At 39.4% G+C, this 25,170-nt stretch overlaps 1 protein-coding gene across 1 annotated transcript in view; it reads left to right on the top strand.

Moving 5' to 3' along the window:
* Positions 1–2,458: 2,458 nt before the first annotated feature.
* LOC111925348 (uncharacterized) overlaps positions 2,459–25,170 on the top strand; it is a 43,565-nt gene continuing 20,853 nt past the window's right edge. Inside the window, exons 1-5 of the mRNA XM_086876897.1 lie at positions 2,459–2,607; positions 9,658–9,899; positions 10,306–10,655; positions 12,062–12,166; positions 22,014–22,111. Coding sequence (XP_086733023.1) covers positions 2,459–2,607; positions 9,658–9,899; positions 10,306–10,655; positions 12,062–12,166; positions 22,014–22,111 — 944 coding nt within the window. The remainder of the gene's footprint in view (positions 2,608–9,657; positions 9,900–10,305; positions 10,656–12,061; positions 12,167–22,013; positions 22,112–25,170) is intronic.

The following is a 25,170-nucleotide window of genomic DNA, read 5'->3' as shown; positions in this document are numbered from 1 at the left end:
CAACCCACCAAACCTACTTAAAAGTAAATGGAAATCTTAATTTATTAATGTCTATATTTTCACAAATACACTTATATTCTGCAGTACTACAGAATGGTTGCTTTAATGGGCTTCTCTCTCAAAAATATATGGCCTGAAAAAAAAATCATCAAGAATATGCCTATCTTGATCCACAAACCGATGTAACTCAGATTTCCCCATAATGCAATGAACATCCTTTTCCTAAATAATGAATATGAATATTCCCATGTATTATACATTCATGACCACTGAGAAGCAGAGTGGTCCCTCTGGAATGAGGAATATTGAAATTTTCCCACTGAATGAAGTAACATGTTCATATTGCAGCATTTCATCTCTGTCCCATGGGAACTTGGAACTTCTTAGTGGTCAGTTTGCATTGACTTGATGGAGATTAGAGGTTATGTACTGGATCCTTGCATCTAAATATTCTTAGAACCATTTAAATTAATTATTTACCCCTCTTGTGGCAGAAATTTTCTCAAGCCTATAAAAATAAAGCCTTGTTCATGTTATGAAAAGTGACATTTCTCTAAAACATATGTTCTTTATTTCTGGATCTTCTATAACCTCCTGTAACATAAGCACATAGATATGGAGTATCTTTAAAAAACTATATAGAGTTTCTAGGTAATCTGTTTTATCAATGTTGAAACTAACCTGTACTTATATACTAGAAAAAAAAAAGCACAACACAAACATTCTTCTATTCTTCTATGAATCTACAGTTTGACGTTGTATTCTACTGCTTAGAAGTAGACAGTCACAGCTACATGAAGTGAGTAGTAAGTTTTAGCATATATACTTATTTAATATTTAAAGAATGTTCATTATTGTATCAAGTACCAAACATTCCCAAGTCGACAATATTTCAAAAAAGATCAAGTGGAAGTAAAGCCTTAACAGAACTGTTGTATTTGAATTGAAGCAATTAAAATGTTGAAAACTAAAGTGCTAGAAACATATAATTAGTGTCAAAATGTGTGTGCATTTTTTTTTTACCTCATTAAGAGTGAAAGAAATATACTGATTGTTGTTCTTCTATAAATGAAGAACTTGAAAGGAAATGGCCTATGAAGGAGCTATATGTGCTAGACTGAGTAAAGTCTAACTTAAGTTCATTGACCATAGTTGCGTAAATTAATCTACCTCCAACCTCAACAAAAACTAGCTAAAGGTAGTTAAGCAGCTCTACATTAAAGCCAGCTCAGAGAAGGTTTTCACTCACCCCTCTTGGCTGCAAGATGTTTGAAACAGCATTATCGTTCTTTATCTCTCTGGTAGTTTCAGGCACTTGAGTTTAAGGAAGTAGATGACAGAGAGAGACAGAAAGCACCTGCTCCTTGAATAGGTATCTGTGGAAATGCATAGCCATACTGAAAAATAAATGCTCTTTTCAAAATCTGAGTAAGCGGTGTATTCTCCATCATGCTAAAATTTCTACATCACACATTGTTTGTGCAATATTCATGTGCCCGTGAACACATCAGTGGAGATTTTCAAGATCCAGACTTAAAAAAAAAAAAAAGAAAACTGGATCCTCAGAAACAGTTTCTGTCATATGTTGTATATACAGCTTACATGAAGATATGTAAGGCATTAAAAAGACTTCCAGAATATAAGTAACTTTTACGAATAAACTACAAAATTTCTCTAAACAAGCAAGGAAGTACAAATCTCAATAATAATTACAGGAAGATACTGAATGCCAAGCAACATCATACAATGCTACGCAATTAAGATGAAGAGCATCCTCACATCTGTTGAAAGAAATTTGCTTACTTACTAAATGTCATGTAGATTTTTCATATTTTTAGAATAAATACATCATTATGTACTATTTTTAAACAAAATTCTGATTTTTTGACTATTTACTCCAATTGTTCTCTCAATCCTCCTTCCTCAGCCTTCCCTTCACAACCAAAAGAGAAGTACCAAAAATTCCACGAGTTCCTCTGATACTAATTTTCTTAGTTTGTGTTCTGCTTAGTTGAACTTTGTGATATATGAAACAAAACAACATTAGGACCTAAATGGCACTTAGTTTAGAAGCACCTGGATTTCTCAGCATACTAAATAATTCTCCCCCCTGAAATCTAGGCTCCATAAAGCAAATCTGAAGTAACAATTTGAACACTATACAAGAAACGTGATCCAGAGAATCTATTCCAATGCTGTAAAATTCAAAATCCAGCACAGCATCACCAAGGGCAAGTCCTGCCTGACCAGTCCAGTGGCTTTCTATGACAGTGACTACATCCATGGACTAGGGAAGAGTGACAGGTGCCATTTATCTGAACTTCTGCAAAGCATTTCACATGGTCCCTCACAACATCTCTCTCCCTAAACTAAAGGGAGATTGGCTTGATGGATTGACTTTTAGATGGAGACAGAAGTGGTTGGATAGCCATGTCAATGTGTCAATGGCTCAGAGTCAATGACAACAGTGACAAATGGTGTCCCTCAGCCATCTGTACTGAGACCAATATTAGTTGATATCTTCATTAATGACATAGACAAAGGGATCAAGCACATCCCCAGAAAATCTGAAGACAGGAAGCTGAGGGGTATGGTTGTCACTCCTAGGTAGGATGGGATGCCATCCAGAGGAACTAGGACAAGCTTATAGGTATCTCATGTGATTTAAACAGACCAAGTTCAAGGTGCTGCACCTGGGTCAGTGCAACTCCCGGTATCAACACAAGTTGGGGACTGAGCAGATGGAGAGCAGCCCTTCCCAGAAGGACTCAGGAGTGCTGGTGGATGAGATGCTGGACATGACCCAGCAACGTGCACTCACAGCCCAGAGAGCCAAATGTGTCCTGGGCTGTATCCAAAGCAGCGTGGGCAGCAGGGGAGGGAGGGGATTCTGCCCCTCTGCTCTGCTGAGACCCCACCTGCAGTGCTGCATCCAGCTCTGGGGACCCCAGCATAGAAAGGACATAGACCTATTGGGGCAAGTCCAGAGGAGGCCACCTAGTTGTTTAGCAGGATGAAGCACTTTGTGAATTCCAAGCACAGAAATCTCTCAAAATCTTGTGAATGCAAGCACAAGGTTTGACCTGCAGCCTTGGAAAATACTTCCAGATTTAAAACCATAAGCAAGAATGTGGGTTGCTAGTTTAGATAGAAAAGACATTAATTAGGTTGTAGAAAGTTTCAAGGTTTTAAAGTTAAGAAATAGGAACAGTTGTAAAGGTAATAAGAAACTTAAGATATAACAAGAAGTCTTGTGTGTCATTATATGATTGGTTAAGAATGTCTGCACTGCAGCAAAGATGCATAAAACAAAATAATTAACTATTGGTGTGAAAGCAGAAACATGCTTTTGTGGCATTAGTTTATTGGCTAATTAACTTTAAAGACAGTCTTGTGATCAGTGACCAAGAACATCTGGTGAATATGGTGAGGATGATCACACTCCTTCTTGAGACTGTAGAAGAATAATAATATATCATGCTTTAAGATGTCTCCCAGTGGTCATATCTCTCGCAAAATCCCAATAAAGCACCTGTCCTACAAGGAAAGACAGAATTTGGTTCAGCCTGAAGAAGAGAAGGCTTTGAGTTGACTGAATTGCAGCCTTCCAGTGTCTAAAGGAATCTTACAAGAAAGATGAAGAGGCACCACTTACAAGAGCATGTAGTGACAGGACAAAGGGGAGTGCTTTCAAGTTTGAAGAGAGTATGTTTAGATTAGATATTGGGAAAAAATTCTTTACTCTGAATGGGGAGACACTTGAACAGGTTGCCCAGAGAAGTTGTGATGCCTCATGCCTGGAATCACAGGGTAGTGGCAAAGATGTCTACCATTGCTCATTGTCTTGGGGTCCATGGTGAGCATTTCTGCATGTGAATTATCCTCTTTCATATACTTTTTGTTATTAATATTGTGGCTATTACTGCTCCTTTCCTTATGCCACTGCTGTTTCCAGTAAAGCGTTCTTCTCTCAACCTGTAATCTTCACCTTTTGTGCCTCCAATTCTCAACTACATCCCACTGCAGTGAGGAGAAGGGGAAGGCAGGGGTGAGGTGGTGTGAGAGAGCAGGATGTGGTTCAGGACATTCTCAGTGGGAGCACTGGATTTAGGGGTGACATTCCTAAAACACAACATGTATGTAGATGCACTGAAGTGCAGATCAGATAGCTTCACATGGGAGATGTTCTTCAGCAACTGCCTGGAATTAAGTCAAAACCTTTAGTATCATACACAGAAGTGGGCACAAAAAGAAATGGAAAAAAACTTGTTAAAGTTGGAGGCAGAATACCAGTCCCTCTCTCAAGTGCTACCTCACTGAGACAATTAAGTCAGGGAACTTATTTACCTAATATGGCAAACAAGGTGACATAAGAAATTGATGGACATAAATGGATAACATCAAGCTGCTTACATGTTCCTGAAAGCACATTAAGAGATAGATGGCTTTAACAGATAGTTGAACAGGAAGTTGTACAAGGAATGCCCAAAATTCAGTTGCTAATAGAGGGGAAAGAAGGATATCTTTTGGGAGACAGCTCTTCCAAGATCAGCAGTGCCCAAATAACCCCATTAATAATGCCAGTCTTATGAGCTAAGTGAAAATACACATGTGCACATGTGCGTTCCATGAGCACACATTAAACCAAATTAGCTAAAGAGAAGAATCAGGGGAGACCAGTAGACTTGTTCATGTTTTCTGTGCATGTCCCCCAAAATGTTTTTTCCCTGTCTGTTTTAAAATCTTTACAAAAAATTGTGGAGGTATTGTGTGGGTGCACCAACATGAAGCACATTATTTGCCTTACAGGATCTGGAAACCACAGACAAAAAGGGGAGGAATACCCTCAGGTCCTGAAGCCAACGTATTTGGCTACTCTTAGCAATTTATATGGAGATTTGAGAGTGACAGAAAGAAAATTGTTTTCTGTTTGAAAGAGGAAAGAAGAATGTCAATAATAAACAGATGCCTGAAGTTCTTGGTTTATCAAATGACCTTTCCAACCAGTTATTGCTTACTCTTATGATGCCACTTTCACAAAAAGGTACTGCTCACCACTAAGTGATTTATGTCAATAAAAAGTCAAAATTATCATCTTTTATGGCACATGTTATTGGCACACATACTTGAATAAAGTTCTACTTTGTTTTCCTACAATACTTTTATGAGAAGATTCATGCTGTTACATTACTTTGGGAAAATCTAATTTGCAAAAGCATCTGCAGTCATGTTTTTACAAGTGCATGCCCAATGCCCTCCCCTTGGACAGCACAGATCTGACAAAAGGAAAAGGCAAGAATCTGATGAAATCTATTTGTCACTAAAGCAAATAACCTTCCTTATATATAATAGGAAAGATTTATTAGTATGAGCCAATAACTGCACATTGCTGGAAGCAAACCTCATGGTTTCTAAAAATAAATGCAGCATGTTGATGATACTCCTTGATAATCCATTTCTTTTATCCAAGAAAGAAAAAACTTTCATTTCCAGAGGCATTGGGTTTTTAAGTATTTAAGATCTGGGCAATCACATCTTTTGAAATCTGACACACTTCTCTTCAGAAGTCCCTCAAAGAGACTAAATTTAACAGTCAATCTTTTGCAGGGATTAGGAAATTACAGAACGGTAAGGGAAATGTCAACACACTTTGCTTTCTTGGCTCCAGACATTGTCAAGATACAAAGTATAAGCTGAGTCCTTATGCTTTCAAGAATTCAGTGAACTGAAATATCTAACAAGATCTTCTCAACTACTGGTGGAACAGTTATAAATTTCCAGAGACATTTTGGTCATATAACCACAGTGTTGTTCTGGTCGTTAAGAAACAGTGGGCTTCAGCATATTTGTATATTAGATATCCACCCCTGTGTTCTGTTCCTCTCTCTCATCATGCCTTTTCCCAGCTTCCAAAACAAATAGGCTAAAACAAACCACATTTAAATAAATATTCTGGTCTATTACAAAAGAGGAAAAAAATTCCTCCAAACTCAAAAACTGAGTTGTCCCATTAAGCAGAGAAAACTTACTCCATTCTTTTTGAGATGGCAGAGTTCCATTGGATTTGTTTAAACACTTAAGACGTAAAATAGTGAATTTAAAGACTGAATACACCTGTACTTTCTGTTTGCCTACACACAGAATACCTGCAATACAGAAAAACCATTGTTCAAACAGCCTAAATCAGCATGACACAGCCCTCAGGAGAGCTACCTGGTAGAATTATTTCCATACTCCTCAGAATAATGTCTCAGGAGAAAAAAGTGATCAAATACAGTCAGTTACAGTTATTTACAAGGCTGCCTTGAATGTTCTTTAAAGGGTTTGTAGATGCAGCTGTGGCACTGGAGAGAGTACTTAAAAAAAAATCATACAAGTAGTTACAGAATACAAGTTATGTACTTTTGAACACAGAGCTAATAAATTCAAAAATACAAAAATTAATATTACCCAAGGAGTTGTTCAGTTTAGTTCAGAAACATCACTCAAATGGCAGTACTGGTACTGAAACAGGTGTCCCAGAGAAGCCATGGAAAAAATTCAAGGAAAGCCTTCAGAGAAGGCTGTAGTTTCTGTGTTTGCCAGGCACTCATTAAACTTTAAAATTTGTAAGTTAAAATGCACCCTAAAAAGCATTCCACTTTGACAGCTAAATTTAAAATGCTCAATACAAAACATACCAAAGAGAACAAGTCCTGTTCTTGGGCTGTGCAGAATGAAAAATACTCCCAGAATTTTTGTTCACTTCTCCTGGATGACAGTAAATCATCTAGTGTGAGATTTTCTTTCTGAACTGAGCTTAAAACTGCACTTGCTGGGGTAGCAGTGATGCCCTGCAGCCCCTACTGCATATCAGGGCAAGACACTGAGGCAGCCAGTGGGACTCAGTTGAGATGGAACAGCAAATTAAACCCTTTGTAAATGTTCTGACATGAATTTTATCCTGGGTTCCCAGCTTCACCCTAATCTGGACTCTGGCCTGCTTTACAGTGGGGGGTAACACATCTGTTTGGAACAATTATATCCTGCAGAGAAAAAGAAGAAATCTTTCCTTTGTCAAATTCTCTCATGATCAGAAGAGTTCACTTACTGCCACTGACAAGGGGATACAATTTATTTGCTGTGCCTGTCACAGCTTGTGTTGGAACAGTCAATTATTACCTTGAGGAGAGATATTTTCCAACACTATACTAATACCAAAACTGCAGGGTGACAGAGAACAGTGTTTCCCACGGACAACTCTGCAACAAGCTTTCCCCAGAGAAAGGCAGAAATTTCTTCCTCTCTATTGTAATGGCCTTTGCTCTCCCTAGCATGGGCTCACTTATTCCTTATGGACCCCAGCTCTCAGATACAAACAAAATTAATAAGGGAGAAATACTCTACTCTCCGTTTCTAAGAGCAGAGTTACCAGTCCAAGTGACTTTTGATGCTTTGGAAGACTGTTCAAGATGGCAAACTGTATGATGTTAAAAAAGGATTCAGAATCATGTCTATGGGTTGAAATATTTAAGGTGAGAGGAGAACATTGTAAACAGCGAAAGAAGAAGCTTTTTGAAACCTTCAAAGTCTAACGCACTCACAGATTCCATTCTCTAAATGTATTCAATGATGAACTAGTGCAAAGATACCAAGACACTCAGATCATAGGCTGAAAAATGTTACAGCACATCTGAATAAGCCTTCTTGAAATTTCTGTGTTACACTGGAGTGTTTAACTGAGACTTTTGGCAGCTCTGGTGTATAAGCAGCTGCTGTTCTAAAAAAAAAAAATAAAAATCCATGGACACAAAAGAATAGGGAAGTGTTGGTGAATGAAAAAAAAAAATATTGCCTGGATGCATTGCCAGAAATACATTTTAGAAGTAAACAGCCACTTTCACTTAAGATCTTTCAATATGTGTCCTTGCAGAAGACCACTAAGTTACAGCTGTTTGAAAGAGTCAATGCAAACCATCCAACAAAGCTATGGACCTTGGAACAGAGTTCCAAGCAACAAAACATTGCCTGGCATTTTTATTGTGTAATTCACAGAGCTGTTTATTTGTTGTTATTTAGGAGCACTGTAGTAGCAAGCTGTGTAAAAACAACACTTGGAAATCCCAAAAGTCTTACGAATTTTCAGAATGAATGTTTGTTCATTCTCATTAGTAAGACAGTGTAGCATTCCTCTTTTCTGCAAAAGACAAAAGGACAGTATAACAAAAATAGCACAGAGAATCACAAAAAAATATCCCCAACACTAACTAAACCAAAGCCTGATAGTAAATTGTGCAGATGATGTTGGAGATACCTACCAGTAACTGTGCACACCGAAATCAAGGCATAGCCATCAGAAAGACTGTCTGTATCATGACATAGCATTATTCACTGAATAAAATGATTGAATTCACCTCGATCTGTCTTCACAAAACACAGAAACAGTGATCAGTTGTAAAATGTAATACAAGCCAGTCCTTTAAAGTACCTTCTCAGCTAAACTATAGAGAAGATAAAGAGCACACCCTGCAAACGACTTGGAAATACACACAAAAGATAATAATTTAACTGGTTTAAGGGGGTACAGCCTAGGCAGTAAACATCAAACAAACAAAACCCCCCAACTTTAAATGCAAATGCTGCATATTCAATGACAAGTACATCTCAAAGGAACAGTGACTCAAGACAGTGCTTCTAATTAACCCTCAAGTGTTTTACAGCTTTAAAGTCTTAAGTCTTTTAGATTAAAGTCCTAAGACACAAACTATGGGAACTGAATTACCTGGGATAGATCATACCCTGGACAGGGGTCCTGGCACAGAAGGAATAAACCTGAAGCCTTGGGAGGCAGGGTGCTGGGGAGATGCTGATGGAGTCATTCTATAACAGGTCATGTCCCTGATCCGCATTAGTGATTGGACCTCTGCCCTCAGATACCCCTTTACATTGTGAAGCTCACCATACCCCTGGGTCTTTGGAAGCAGCCCCTCAGACCATGCAGTCTCTGTGTACACTAAAATCTATCTTGGGCATGCCATCGTACCTGTCCCTCTATTGGCCACGCTGCCTGGCTGGACCAGTCCTGGGTCACAGCGAGCCGACTGCAACAAGTGGTGCCCTAACAGGGACCCCCAAATTGGGGGACCTCTAGGGATTGGTTAGGCTGGGTCTTCTCTTTGCTGTGGATTATATTGTCAGGCCTGACATTTTTCAGAAATAGCCAGCCATCTCGGAGAACACCTGCTAAAAACAGAGGTGAGCAGAGAGGGGGAGAGCTTCTCCCATTGCCCCTACCTCAACAGGATGCTGTACAACCCATCCAAGTTTGCTGCTTTGTAGGATGGGATTAAGACTCTTCTCATAAGAAAGGGACGTATATGGACAATTTAAAGAACTTTGAGCAGACCATGGGAAAGTGGTTAAAGAACGCAAGCTGAAAATTCTATTGAAATGGGCCTTACAAAATTTCTCAGCCACTTTAAACCCAAGTGGAGCTGCTCATTTGCTGCCCCGACCACCCAGTGCCACCCCTGCTCCCCCAGCAGCCACTGCCGAAGCGCCAGTCAGTGCCATTCCACGCCACAGGAGACCACTAAATCTGCGATATCTTTTCTATGTTTTTTTGGGACTCACTGGCGGTGAAGTTTTATGATTTAACAACTAGATTAACAACTGCAGCACCCCAAATGCTCTCTACTTTCTGAGTGATAATGGAAGCACTAAAACTCAAGAAGTACCGCTGCCACCACCATATCCCCATGTGGGCCCCCCATCCTGGGGTCAGCAGCCAGGCCAGCGTGGGACACACTCGGGGCTTCTCTCCCTGCCTCATATCGCGACCCCAGCTCAGCAACCACCTCCAGACCTGAGACTGTCTCCTACCCCTCTGAGCCTGGGAGCGAGACACAAGATTGGAGCCTGTTGGAAGCACAGGAGCATGTACAAATTCCAAGTCCTGCCATTTTGTGTCCTCCCCCTTCTCACACTTCAGACTACTCTGGAGTGCTGTATGGAGCCGGAAAGGCCTCTGCGTCCCTAGGAAACACCAGCTCACCCTGTTATTTCACCACCCCGTATTCACCTTCGCCTCCACGTGGGTCTAAAGATTGCGGTGGCCGAGATGTGACCCGCAGCCAGCCCCCCTGCCCTCTCCCAGCACGCCTGTTGGGCCATCCCCTGTATTCAGCTGAGACGAAGCCAGCAAGGGATCCTGCTCCACAGGGCACTCCAGCCACATTTCCTCACCCAGCCCCACCTCCGGCTCCCCCCATCCCGCCCTGGGTGCTGCCCCTATTATACCCCTGCCTGCCCCGTTCTTCCCGCCAGGGTGGGCTGCACAGGGCCTGCCCTGCCCCCTGTCCCGGCTCTTCGGCCTCGGGACCACCCCTCCAGGGAGGACTGGAAGTACGCCCACCACGCTCCCGGAAGCCTTGCTATCCAGCATGCTGCCCATGCAGCTGCACCGGGACCGGGGCACCCGGTGGGAGGCGGCGACCGTCTCCCGCCTTTCGGTGGCACAACTTCGCAGTCACGGGGCGGTGCCACTGCCGCTGGGGGACAGCGCAGCCCCGATCCGCACCGCTGCCATGGCCCCCGGTGCCGGGCAGTTCTCCGACAGCTACCGAAAATCCTCTTTCCCTGTCTTGCAGCAGTGGGGTGGGGAGCCCACAGCACAGGCAGGTCACTTTTAAATAGGGCCGAGCAGGGCCGCACTCCCACTGTGGTTCAGGCCTCGCACTGTCTCCGATGAGCCCCGTTGCCTGGCAACCGCCTTCGCCCACCATGGCCACTCACTAGCAGTGCAAGGGCCCGGGGTGACTGCTGCGGAATTGAAAAATATTAAAAAAAAATAACCTCTTTGCTAAAATTCTCTAACTTGGGTCGTGACAAAAGGTTCTGGCATTGGTTTCTGTTATAATTTGCAGTGCTAAAGCATTTCCTTTTCAAATGTCCATTGAATTACAGTATAATACTGCGTAATATTTAAGGATCTTGATTTAACTTGATAATTTTTCCTGTATAAAATGCACAGCAATTTTCCAGATTGTTTTTACCCTCAAAAGAAAGAGAAATATTAAGGTCTTATTATACTCTTCCACAAGTCTTACAGTTTCAGTTATGGGATTTCCAAATCTACTGATTTGGTTTAGTAGAGAAACTGTGCAGTTAAATAACAGCTTGCAAGTTTACAAGTTGGTTAATATTTATAGTTATTGTTATAATGTTAGCATTGTAACCATGTTTGTTATGTTTATTCTGTTCAGTTTCATGTAGATGATTGTTCTGTTTTAAAGAAAACAAGCAAAAGGGGATTCTTGGTTAAAATTCTCCTAGGCAGCTGATGCTGCCTTCAGCAGCAAATTAAAATTCACCTGAGGCAAGAGATGCATTGGGAAAAGTATCCCAAGCCATTCAAACTCACCAAGCACACAGAATGAATCCAAATTAATCATTCCTTTTAGCTGTTTTGGGGAAGGAACCTCAGTTCCATGCCTTAATTTTTTAATGGGACCCTGAGACATCTGATCTTTTGTTAATTCTAGAATGGGTTTTCCTGCCCCACCTTCCAGGAAAAAACATAACAACAGAGATGATTGCTCAGCTTATTATCAGAGCCAGATCATGCTTATTTTCCTTCACAGGGAAAGATTTCTCTACTGTATTTTTGCCCACAACTACTGCATATTTGGATTGGCTATTGCAGCAATCAGAATGCCTGCAAATTGCTCTTGAAAATTTTACTGGGCAGATTTCAATTCATTACCCTAAGCATGAGTTACTGCATTCTGCCCTTAACAGAACTCCAAAACCACTAAGAAGTATTCTGCCACTAGATGCACTCACTGTCTTTACAGATGGTTCAGGGAGGTCCCCTAAATCTGTTGTAACTTGACAAAACCCTATAACACATGAGTGACAATCTGACATCCAAATAATAGAAGTTTACATGTCCTTTGAATTTAGTTGCTGATTCTGCTTATGTTGCAGGCATCGAGAGAGACAAAAATTCATTTCTAAAGACAATTGCTAATGACCAGTTATATACTCCTTGCTTAAAAATCTAATTTTTATTCTTTCTCAGGGACAAGATCCCTATTTTGTCTTGCACATCCACTTTAATACCTCTTTGCCTGGAGCTCTGACAGAAGGTAGTGAGCAAGCTGATACACTAGCCATGACAACACAGGTAAGTAACACTGCCTAACATTTTTGAGAAGGCAAAACCCAGCCTCTCATTCCTTCACTAGAATGCTCTTGCATTACATCATGTGTCTAAAATCACTAGAGATCAAGCCAAGGCAATTGGTACCACATGCCCAGATTGCCAGAAATATTCACTACCTTCTATAGGAGCAGGAGTAAAACCCCAGAGGGCTTCACAGTTTACAAATATGGCAAATATGATGTAACCCACTATGTATCTTTTGGCAGATTGAAATATTTACATATATCAACTGACACTTTTTCAGGGGCAAGTTTTGCTCCTGCACATGTGGGTGAAGCAGCTAGAAAGGTCATCAAACACCACCTTCTCCAGGCATTCACAACACTAGGCATTCCACAGGAAATAAAAACAGATTACATCTCACACGAATTACAACAGTCCTTTACTTTGTGGGGAATAAAACATTCTACAGGCATTCCCTGCTCCCCCACAGGACAATCAATTGTTGAAAGAGCCCACAGGTCTCTCAAAGGAATTCTAGAACAACAGAAGGGTGGAATAGAGAACCTGTCTACTGTAGAAAGGCTCAGTAAATCTAGATATGTTTTCAATTTTCTGAACAACTCTTTCATGGAGTCTAATTATTAGACATTCTTTCAATACAAGCACAGTTAAAAGAGAGACCATCAGTTCTAATCAGAGATTTAGAAACTAGCAAAATCTTAGGGCCTTTTCCACTAATTACCTGGGGAAAAGGGATTTTGCTTGTGTCTCTACAGATAAAAGAACTTCCTAGGTTGCAGCAAAAAATACCTGCAGCCTCTACAGAAACACCAAGAAGCTCAGCAGGAGGAACCCTGAGAAGAACCTTCTGGGAGGATACCTTGAGGCTTGCAGATAGCCTTCTTTTGCCTCTTAGCCACTGCTGATTAATCATTATTAATTTTTAAGTCCTATCCGTTGGTTATTCCACCAAACATGACTTCTAAAGTCTGGCTTGCTGTACCCACCTGGTCCAGTGATTCCCCACTACAGTTACCATCTGGGACGTTTCTCATTTGTGGGGACACAGCATGGCCTGGAATTCCATCATACGTTAAAGGAGGACCATGTAGCTTGGGGAGGCTTACTGTGCTAGCATCTGAGATTGCCTTAATTAATGACTGAAAATTAGGTGTAAGACTTTTGTGCATCAATTTGGATCCAATTGCAAAGATGAGATTAACTTTAGGAGTAAAGGACAGAGAATAGCAGCCTCAATATTGGCACCTGGGGTTGCTGGAGCAAAAACTTTAAAAACTTTGGATGATTTAGGGTGCTGGCTGAGTAGTCAAACCAATGTTATATCCTGGGAGCTGACTGAGCTATTGACAGATGCTGTTAGCATCAGGAATGCCTGCAAAATAGATCAGCAATAGACTTGCTGCTATTAGCCCAAGGACATGGTCGTGAGGATTTGGGAGGCATGTGCTGCATGAAGTTTTCAAACCACAGTGAGTCCATACACAGAAGTATCCAGAAAAGATGACAGGGACTGGTTTAATTGACTATTCAGAAAATGGAACTTGTGGACTCTATTTTCAGTTTCCTGATTTTTATAGTTGTTGTTGCTCTGTTTATGTTGCTGCCCTTTTTTTTTTAAGTTAAGGGTTTTTCAGAAATCTTTACTGAAGGTCTTTTAATTTGAAGAGTAGGGGCAGATGTGGGAACTGACTTACCTGGGATAGATAATACCCTGGGCAGGGGTCCTGGCACAGAAGGAATTAACCGGAAGCCTTGGGAGGCAGGGTGCTAGGGGGATGCTGATGGAGTCATTCCATAATAGGTCATGTCCCTGATTTGCATTAGTGATTGGACCCCTGCCCTCAGATACCCCTTTACATTGTGAAGCTCACCATACCCCTGGGTCTTTGGAAGCAGCCCCTGGGACCATGCAGTCTCTGTGAACATTAAAATCTATCTTGGGCACTCCATTGTCCCTGTCCCTTTATTTTCCACACCACCCAGCCAGACCAGTCCCAGGTCACAGTGAGCCGACTGCGACAACAAACTGTTCTTTCTAGTAAGAAAACAGGACAAGATTTGTTCTTTGGAAGCAGTAGAGAAGAGTAATAAGATACTGAAGTGCTAGTCAATTATTTCATACTGCATTCAGAAGGCAAGAAACATATCCAAGCTTTTCATAGAGCCACCTTACTGAAATACTGCATTTTCCTCCTACAAAAGTCAAACAAATAATGGCACATAATAATAATGCGGCAAACAGGAAGAAGAAAAGGAAGATTTTTGTTTAAGTAATTTTGCCAATTAAGTGAAACATCTCCAGCAGTTATACCTATGAATACAACTGAGTCTGAAAAGAGGTAAAATTCACAAACACTATCTACAAATTACTTACATTATCTCTCTGGTTTACCCACATAACCTTATTCATAAGTTTTGATCCTTCCCAAAAGGGTAGTAAGATCATGACTGGAATAACAGGTAAACCACTACTGCTGCCTCAAATCTCAAAGCTGCAACACACATTGAATTAATTTTAAAGCCTCAATAATATTCTGATTTTTATCTTTCATGTTCATTTGCTTTCTCTTAAAAGCTGATCAGCCATACATTACTTGTATTTTCCTAAGACCACTGGTCATGTACTGACAGAGAACTGTAAATCACAAGCACAAGGATGTGCTTTCACAACACTCCTTCCCCCTTAAACACTTCCCAGCTTACAGCCATTTGGGGTTAATATAGAGTTATACACAAAAAAACTGTTTTCAGACTCATCAACTTGATCATCCTTGTAAAAAAAACCAAAATACATAAGGGATCACAAATTAGGAGAAGCTGAAAACCACAGTTCCACATGTTACAAAAAGCTTAGCTACAGAGGTGGCAGTTAAATATAAACTTTATTAGATTGGCTTATTATTCCCCCTCTCCTTTCTGATTCAAGCTATTATTTCAATGACAATTTTTCAAGTTGGGTTTGTTAAGTGTTCACATATCATCCTGCCAGTAAATTAGCATAAATGGAAGACATCACCAATATACTGTAGCAATAAGTAAGGGAACTTCAGATAGTCTTTTTAACTACTGAAGAATGAGCTTAGCTCTCTTTCCCCCCCCCCCAATAAAGTTACAATATGATCCACTTCAAAAGAAATACAGTAGGACATCAGAGGGTTTCTTATGCTTGATCATAATCTGACCAATAAATACAATCTACTTTAATCATTCAGGAATGGCTCTGTCCAAGCATATTCACACACTGGAAATAATCTTTTTCTTCTCAAAATCTTTCCCACCAACCTGACACTTTTAACACACCAATGATCACTACTGCTTGGATTTCATATTTGAAAAATTGATCTCTCAGCAAGACATAGGTACACTAAAAAGAGAAGAATAATGAGTTATTGATCCCATGAAACAGGACCAACAATTTGAGCAGTAACACTCAATTTGGCGAATGAGAACTCAGAAACTGAGAATGCACAGAAGCAAGTTTGAGAAAAAAATTGTTGAGATAAGTGGTATTAAATTTTTCTTGCTTTTCCTTTTATTTTAAAAAATGAACAAAAAAACTCATCAGAACTGATCAAGTATCCATTTTCTTACATTTAGACACAATAGAATGAAACAATAAAAGGATTTTTTCCTTCTGATTGGAAAACATTGTGTCCATTTTACATCTCCCATTGAAAATTTACTTCTTCCTTCACTTACAATTTTAAGTTACAAATAGTACAGAGGACCAGCTAAACTTCACCATTAGTCCATTTATTGTGAACCCCTTTGTCCAAATCTGTTCCAAGGACTGCTATTATTGATTCACTTGCAGTATTAAGGACTTCTGAAAAGTAGCAAATTACATTGCTGTTGCAATGGTGGTGCACCCAGAGTTTATATAACCACTAAAGAAGTTATAATTCTTTGTCTAAAAAATAACCTGCTAGAACTGGACAACATGGTCCATAACCTTTCCAGGACTTTCCTCTGTAAGAAGGCTGGCTAAGACTGCAAGCACTGATGCATTTTTAGTTAACCAGGAAGACTAATGGAATCAATATATCACAGATATGTGGCAAAGACAGCATAAGTACTCGTAACACAGAAAGCAATAATAATAAGAAAAGACTAGGTCACACTTAAAATTTTAGAAGATGACTGTTACTTGCTTAATTCCCTTTAAGAACAGCCGACACTACCACATGCAATCTTTAAAGAATATGTTTGCTTACAGTTTAGTTCAATTCTTTTGAAGAGTCCACCATGTTCCTAGCATATATGCAAGAAATAGTATTTATAACAAAGATTTAATATTGACAAGGGCAAGCATGACATTCAGTTCTAATATAGCAACATTTGCAGCAATTCAGGCTGCTGAGTAAGAAATTCAATTCTTTATATCACATCTATTTCATAAACATTCCTCACTTCATTTAGTCATACTATTTCTTTTCTTTACCTGGAAAAAAATGCTGAAATTTAAGTAAATGTGTTTTGCCATGCCTCAGCAGTTACCTCTGTCAGCAAGCATAAATCCTCCTACTACACACCAGAATTGGATATTCCAAAAACAAGGTTTCTCAAGCAGAAAAGTGACATTTCCAGGCTAAGCCTTCAAAACTTTTACTACACAAGTTATAAAGTTATGGAAGTAGAATTTCAACCTTTGGATTTCCTAGAGGAAAACTCACTGCATCATGAGAAGCAGATAGAATAGGAAAGGATAGGGTAAACTAGTAGCCTGGTAATGCCTATGAGTTCTGCCCATCTCTACAGCCAGCTGGACTCTGAAGATGCTGCCAAACAACTTCAAACAGAATGGGGAGTAGCAACATCACCACCTCATTTCAGCCATACCAATGTGCTTCGGGAGACAAAGCACAGGGCTCGCGTTGTTCTGAGCCAAAACTCAGTTCTGTCTCTTGTGCCAAAAACAACAGCAAGGAATGTCATCGCAATCTTCCTACAGACCTCAGATCCATCCCTCAAGCAAATGTCATGACAAGGTTTACAGTTTTCCAGGTGGCAGCCACAAATCTGAGGAACATGCACATATGTGTATGCCATATTCTTACGCCTTATTTTTCATACTCACAGTGGATGAGATTTGTCACGTTCTTTCCCTTCCCAGGTACTATCAAATACATCAAAAGTTACTTCTGCACCTTAGAATGAACCCAACCAGAAGGTGCTCACACACTTACACAAAAATCTGATTATAGCATGGGGGTTCTGTGGGATTTTTTTCCCCACACGGCTGAAATACATTCAGGCTCCCAAAAGTTGAAAGCAGGGCTTAGTACAGATGGGGAAAAAGGCAAGAAAAACAATCATCATCTGGTCTTAATAAAATGCCTGTTTTACGTTTTCAGTGCAGCTATTCTGAAGACACAAAGATTAGCAGATCAAAGATTAAGTGATTTCTAATAAAAAATTGCAGGCTGCCTACTAAGCATCTTCCAGAACTAGCAACAGCAGTAGCTGGAACACTTAATGTTTAGCCTGCTATTTATAGATGGTTAGTTACAAGCTACATTCTACAACTAACTTCATCCTACAAATTTCAGAGTTGGCCCCTCTCTAGTATGTTTTAACTACAGATTCACATGCCTCCTTTTTCAAATCATTAAAAAGGACCCATTTTCAAACAAGACCTCAAACAAGTAAGGTTAGGTACTCAGTTCCTTTGATAGAAACATGATTTAGTGCCTAAGGCCTTTCGATGAAGGTCCAAGAAAAGATCAGATGACAAAAAGGCTACCACGATAATCCTGATGGCATCCACAGAAGTCTCTTCTAAAAACATAAAATGATCTTTAAATCATTAGCTTTCTAGCCACTAGGGAATGTGTACACACTAGAAAGTAAGCTACCTAGATGTAAGTAATAGTACCACTTTCAGAAGGTAATACAATGTCATAGCATAGTTCCCACAGTCATCCAATATAACTTCCCATAAAAATGTTAGCAGAAAATACACAGCTTTCTGCTTATGAAACTGATATGAAGGACAGTAAGAAAACAGGCACAGTATTGCATGTATGCTCTAGTGTAGACACTGTTAAGTCCACACCCAAAAATTCTCCTCCATTTTCATGCATTGCTGGGGTATACTACATCAACTGCATTAGAATAAAGGCTGAAGTTAAAAAAAAAAAAGAAAACAACTTGTGCTAGACCTTATCACCTGCTCTCTTGAAAGGAATTTACATGTCAGAAAACCCTCAAGAATGCATGGCTCATGCTGGAGTCCTGGTTGGCTTTGCTGGGCAAAAGTCCATGGGAAACAGTATTTAGAGCATTGGCAGTGCAAATCAGTCACACACATTTAAAGAATTTGCTTCTGTCACAGTTCAACCCCAGCAGGCAGCAAAACACCTAATTCCTTGCTAACTCCCTCACTGTGGATGATAGAGAGAATCAGGTAGATAAAAATGCAAGAACACGTGGGTTGAGATGAAGACAGTTTAAAAGGTACAAAAGCAAAGCAAAACGGATAATTTGTTCATCACTTCCCAAGGTCAGGCAGCTGTTAGGCCATTCCCCAGAAAGCAGGGCTCCATCACATTTAACAGCAACTTGGGAATACAAACACCAAGGTCAGCCCCCCCTCCTAATTTCCCCCTCTTCCTTCTTCCCCTTGTGCCAGGTCTGCCATCCTGTTTGTGTCCTCTCTCAACTTCTGCATTCCCAGCCTCCTCCACTGCTGGTGGGATGGTTTGAAAAACAGAGAAGACTGTGTAAGCACATCCAAAACATAGCATCATATAAACTGCTCTGAAGAAAATTAACTTGATGCCAGCCACAACCAATGCAGCCACATTGCTTAAATAGTCTGAGACAACTAAGTATCAAAAAGATAGATAAGGAAAGAAATGTTTTCATACAAGAGTGAAAGATCAGTCAAGCTTAGTCAAAACATAGATCTTCCTGTCAAAACATTCAGAGAAGTGGCAAAGATACCACTCAGTTCAGCAGAGTTCACTCATTCTTTCAGAGGTAAAGGCGGATTTACCCTGTACATAGCTAACTGCTCTTAAGAAAAAGATGTCTGAAACAGATTTGCCCATGAATGCATCTCTCTAGTCACTAATTTCTACCTGGTACAACCCACAAAATATTCCTCAGAGAGTAAGCATTTATGAGCACGTCTGTGTACGCACAAACTGCACAAATTAAGAGCAGTTTATTGAAGCAGACTCTCTAAGTCTCCTTCAAAGATAAAGACATTTTGTTGAAAATGGAAAAAGTTTCCTAAGATGCTACAGGTTTTATCACTTCCATGGCATTCAGTGAGACATAATCCCATTTGTGACTATTGAACCATTGATACTGAACTGGATTACCACTTTCCAGACATGGTCTTTGTCCCTCTAACCTACAGGCCTGTGTTGCCATGTCAATCTCTTCACAAGATCATCACAGTGATGATAAAAGTAGGATACACAGGCATTGCACTACTACAATTGAAAAAGTTTCTGTAGAAAGACCTTTTTAAAATTCATTTTAGAAGTTGGCATAGCTTACTGGATCATCAAACTAAAATACCTGGACTTTAAAGGCTTTTTTTGTAAGAGGGGTTGATAGGTAGGTAGAAGACTAGGACTTGTAACAATATCGTAATAGTTGCTTGTAGGAAGGTTTTTAAATACCCCTTGGGTTATAGCAGGTGAAATTTTGTCAGGAAAAGAGAAAACTGTGTACAACACAGTGGGAGAATTGGGGGTATTATGTTTATTATGTTGGAACACTGGATCATGCCCCTCACAGGAAAAATAGAAAAAAAAAAAGAAAGCAAAGATTAAAAAGAGCATTATACCATTTCCCAACACAACACACCCACAGTGAATGTTGCAGATGCAGTAGAGCCCAGAGTTTGTGTCAGTGTGAAAAATCAATGAGGAAGGACTGCTAATTTAATTTAATGAATAAAAAACCCACACGCAGAAAAGAAATCTTCAAAGCAGTCTCCAGAAACTGAATGCCCTACTGCATGAAGAGATGAGAAGAAAAGGCTCATTGCAACCCAGGTTAATGGTTAATTAAAGAAACCACCTGCACAGTGAAGCAGAAAGTCCTTCCAGCATATTTGAAATTCCTAGCAGAAATAAGTAGACGTTACTGCTGTCTTCAAGGGAGTCAAGTAGCAAGAAACATCTTCAACCCATTTTTTAAACCCAAGCATTCTCCTGTTAAAGACAAGGCCAATTTGCTGGCTGTTACTGGTAACAGCTGGGGAAAAAGATGAAGCAACAGAGTCAGAGAGAACCAAAAGAAAAGGGAAAAAGAAGTGAGCCTAAAACCTTGATCTTCAAAAGGGGTAGGGTCAGGTGTTTCTCAGTTTACTAAACTATCAAGTCAGACTCCTCACTTGTAGTAAACCTCATGAATCAGTTCAGTTGTTTTAGTCTCACTTGCATTCTTCCCAAGATATAAGTTCATTAAATTCAGATATTCTTGTTAAAGAAATTCAAAGCATAGGGCTGCTAACTTGCTTAGAAAAAAGGAACAACTACTAACAGTGAGACTCCCTAAAACAAGAAGTAGCAAATGAAAATATGATTTTAGTTTCAAATTTGATGTAAATGGCATGGTCCAGGATTGTATAGAAATGAGTCAATACCATCTTAGTGGAGAGCAAGCAGAAGACAGTAGAGCAAAAAGAAGTTCAAAAATAGTAGCCCATGCCACTAAGTACACAAAAAATGAAATCCATTTCAATGAGTGTGTGAAAGATGCCAAAACATTATATGTAGTGTTGTTTATTTGGGTTTTGCCTGATTTTTTTTTCCAGCTTCAGTTTGAGACACTGACACTTGTTATACTTCCCAGAGCTTATTGAAAGACTCTTCTGTTATGAAGACCTTCTTCCCTGTGAAAATACTTTAGAATGATCTTAACCTTTTCACAGCAACAGTAGCAGATGATGATAGTAAAGTGCTGCAGGCAACATAACCACAGACATACAAACTCAAAACATTAAGCATTTTCAATGTAAGCAGACCTCAGGAGTGTTTAGCTGTCAGAATCCTAAGGTTATGAAATATTTCTTAACTTTAGTTTCAGATAAAAATAAAGTTTGACAGAAGTTCTTAAATCCTAAGCTATACAATCTAAACATATTTTTGTTGTGGGAATTTAGTCCACTTTCCAGTATTAAAAAATGTTATGTCATTCAGATAGATCAATGTTTCCACAAGGATAGCTGGTATGACGCAGAGCATTTTATTTTTTACTAAATAAAAAATATGATAAGAAATAAATCTTTATTTATTCTAAATAAATAGAATTTCTAAATAAAAAATTTAGAAATTCTGAATAAATTTTGTTGTCTCCAGATTAGCAGGATCAGTCTTCCACTTCCTATGCAGTGCTATATAACAAAGTATCTATCTCACTGTGTTTTTACCTGATTTGAATTTTCAATCTTCTCCATCTTAAGTATCTTTATCTTGTTCTCCCTTATGTCCCCCTTAGAGATCCCTCTATCACCTTTATTACTTCTCTGTAGAGCTTCACAATGATCATGTATTACTCAAATGCGTATTAAAAGTGTCATATTCACAGTTTCAATCTATGTTACTACTTCAGTATTCCTCAAATAAGTCTAAGAGTTCCAGATAAGCCCACTACATCTGCTTTGGAATTAAGAAAAGCTGTTGAGTTGGAAAAGGCAATTTGGTTAGGAATGTTCTTCTGGTGAAGAGGTGCTGGTGAACATCTTGCCCTTAACACTGTTATACTACCACATACAGACATGTCAGCTTCACACCCTGAACATCAGGTTACTGTTTAATTACTACCCTGTGTCTCCTTTCTCATAAAATTATGGTCTTTCATAAGAATTTTGTCCAATATCCAGAAAACTCCTGAGGAGACAGAGCAACATTCCACCTCAGAAAAACCCATGGAAATGCAGAGCGCCGTGAAACCAGAGTTTTCAGCACCAGCCTCAATTAGGTTAGTAATGCCTTTGATCACCAGAGGAACTACACTGAACAGTTAGAGTAGCTCTTTGTTCAAAGCCCTTGTTGTTCAGATCTTCTGAATTCTGAAATACTTCTAATAAATTTCCACTTACCTTGCATGTTAATTATTCACAACTGCAGCATTTTGAAGGGCTATAACTCTTAAGCACAGTAGTAATTTATGTTACCAGCTAGTGCCCCAGAGCAAAGCTAGGAATACCTGTTGGAGGATTTTAGTGCCTCCTGGAATCCTAGGGTCTTGCACTTGAGCAGGTCTTTGAATTATCTTGAAAACAAAGTGAGAGGCTCTCATATTAGAGAAATAGTAGCAACAGACTTGACAGAAAACAACACATTTTCTAGGCCAACACTCCTAAAATAATAAATGCTTTTCACGTTTTAAGAATACAATAAAACCTGAGCTCTCACAAGAGCAGCTTCAAGTGCCCATTCTGTCAGCAACAACAAACACCAAGACCCATAGTGCGGCTTGTACTTATGATCCAAACATGAAGCAATGCTGTTCACTTTTTGTGATCCAGTGCAATCTAGCTAATAATTTTACTGAACAGTATCACATGACTGTGTTTTAACATTGATGTCCATTTTCTGCCCTGGATATTTGGATTAAGCATCTAAGATTACTTGAGCTAAAATGAGAAAAGTTATTTTCTGGAATATTATCTGGAATATGCACTGTGTGATCTGACAGCTACATTGAGGAAGGGGAGGGATCTTTCTCTCTAGCATCATAACACGGGGATAGCAAGTGCAGCTCTTCAAGTGACTGCAGATCACAAGTTCATCAATTATCTGCTCATCTGGTTCTTGATGACCCTTTACAGCAGTAAGAACAAATTTCTGGAAGTGAAGAGAATTCTAAAAGCCCCATAGAAGCCAATTCCAACTTAGGAAAAGTTATTCGAAGAATCAAAAGAGAAGGAACACTTTGTTCCACTTCTTATTGTACCAAAAATACCAAGCATTGACCTTGGGACATGGGAAAAACACTTTTTCTGTCCTGGAGAAATGGCAAGAAATCTTCCCACAAATAATTTTAAAGACAGAAAGGAAAGTTTAGAAAAACAAAACTAAAGGAACAACAAAAAAGAAACAATATGTAACCATGCAGAAAACACACATTGCTGAAGCATAATATTATTCTGCTTTGAAACAGTCTCATGTATGAAAGATTCTCCATAAAGAAAAATTTTCTATCAGCTGTGCATAGAGAAGACACATACCTCAATTTAATACTCTAAATAATGGATATAAAAGCATGAACTAGGATATACATGAGGATTATTCAGTTTAAAATATATGGTTCAAATTGCATTGAAAGTGATTTATCAGTAAAACACCTTTTAAGACAACAACTGAAAACTATTAACAAGAGAGAAGAGGGTTTGTGTAAAGGAATATAGTGGTATAGCCAGCTGGGGTGGTGGTGGGATGCCGAGACTCCACACCTGTCAGCTGGCTGTAGTGATTTCAGCTATAGCCTTTAAAAAGGCTGAGTGAAGCTCAGCTCTCAGTGATGCAGAAAAAAGAGAGGCAGAGCCCCGTATCTGATCTCCTTGGAAGGCTTTTTAATTCAGTTTTCTCCTCCATGAAATCATGTACAAATGCTGCTGGGCTTACAGAGAGCTGACCTTTTATGCCCTGCAGGTCAGGGCGGGTCAAAAGGAAACAACCAATAAGAAACACAGAATTAACATGAACTGAGGAGGATGCTGGACAGGTGACTCTGCCTCACCACACCTGCAAAGGCTGCCAGCTAAGGTTTCACCTCTAAGGAGAGTGGCGACTTCCCTCCAGGGAAGGACAGGTGTACTGTTGGCTGGCTCACTGTCCCTCCCAGAGTGGGACCAGGATTTTTCCTCATTTCACACACATCCCAAGAAAGTAAAAGAACAAAAGTTTTCGTGTTTCATAAATGAATATGCTTTGGTTATTTGTTCCCAAATAAAAATATCTCATGGAAACATATAACAGTTTGAGTTGGGAGGACCTTAACATCATCTAGACCAGTGTATCACAGGTCTTGTATTGTACTTTGAGTTACCTAAAGAGAAACATGCTGAAATACCAATGGAGATCATATTATTTTTGCACTATTTGCTACCTTAGAAAGGGTACAAAAAACAACCTGGAAATTTCTGGGGGGTCATATCATCCTACACTTTTAGACTCAACTGAAGGCATTCACATTAATATGATAGCACTTCCTTAGCTCTTTATGAAGAGACCTCATAAAAAAAAATCAGAATTTCTAATATATTATACAAGACACCACATACATGCATTCACAACAGATTCACTGGGAAGAAGAAACCACCATGAAGTTACTTCAAGTCTGCAGAAAGAGTTGCAGAATTGAATGCGAATTCCTACACAATATTAAGTATTCAGTTCCAATGCATATTTCAGCATGTTTTCAAGCATTTTTTCCTAAAATAACACTCTCATAGAAGTGCTCTTGTTGAATGACACAGAACTGTTTAAAAAGGCTTTTTTAATGTTATCAGATATGTAGTACTTCCTCATTTTTAATTAACAATCTGCTTCCATTTCAGAGAAAATCTTCAGACATTTACATTTGTGTGTATTTTCAGGTATAATCAAGATTCATTACATACAAGGAAAAAAAATAAATTCCAGGACATTTCAGCTTTAAATTATGATTTTATAAACACAATAAAATACCAAATGTTTCACCAAACTAGAGAGACTACTAAAAAATCAAGGTGAATGCTCTCCTCGTAACAGGACAACAGAAGAGGCATGTTTTCCTAGTTAGTTTAGACTTCTGTCAAGCACAACTGCCTGCACTATACACAGCTTCAGCTGTGATTTCAGTGGTGTGATATGCTACTGTTGCTGCACAGAGCAAAGAAATCCAAAGCAGAGGAATTCTCATCACTATTAACTTGACAGCAGAGATATTTTTCCTCATTTAAAAATATGGGGTGAGGGTGATAAAAACCTAGGAGACTTACTTGAATTTACTTCCGCACAAATACAGAAGATAGATTCTTGTTTGTCCCTCAC

Source organism: Cyanistes caeruleus, chromosome 1, assembly GCF_971803275.1.
Source record: "Cyanistes caeruleus chromosome 1, bCyaCae1.hap1.1, whole genome shotgun sequence".
Lineage (NCBI taxonomy): Eukaryota > Metazoa > Chordata > Aves > Passeriformes > Paridae > Cyanistes > Cyanistes caeruleus.
The sequence above is the reverse complement of the archived record's forward strand: the minus strand, read 5'-3'. Positions and strand labels throughout refer to the sequence as shown.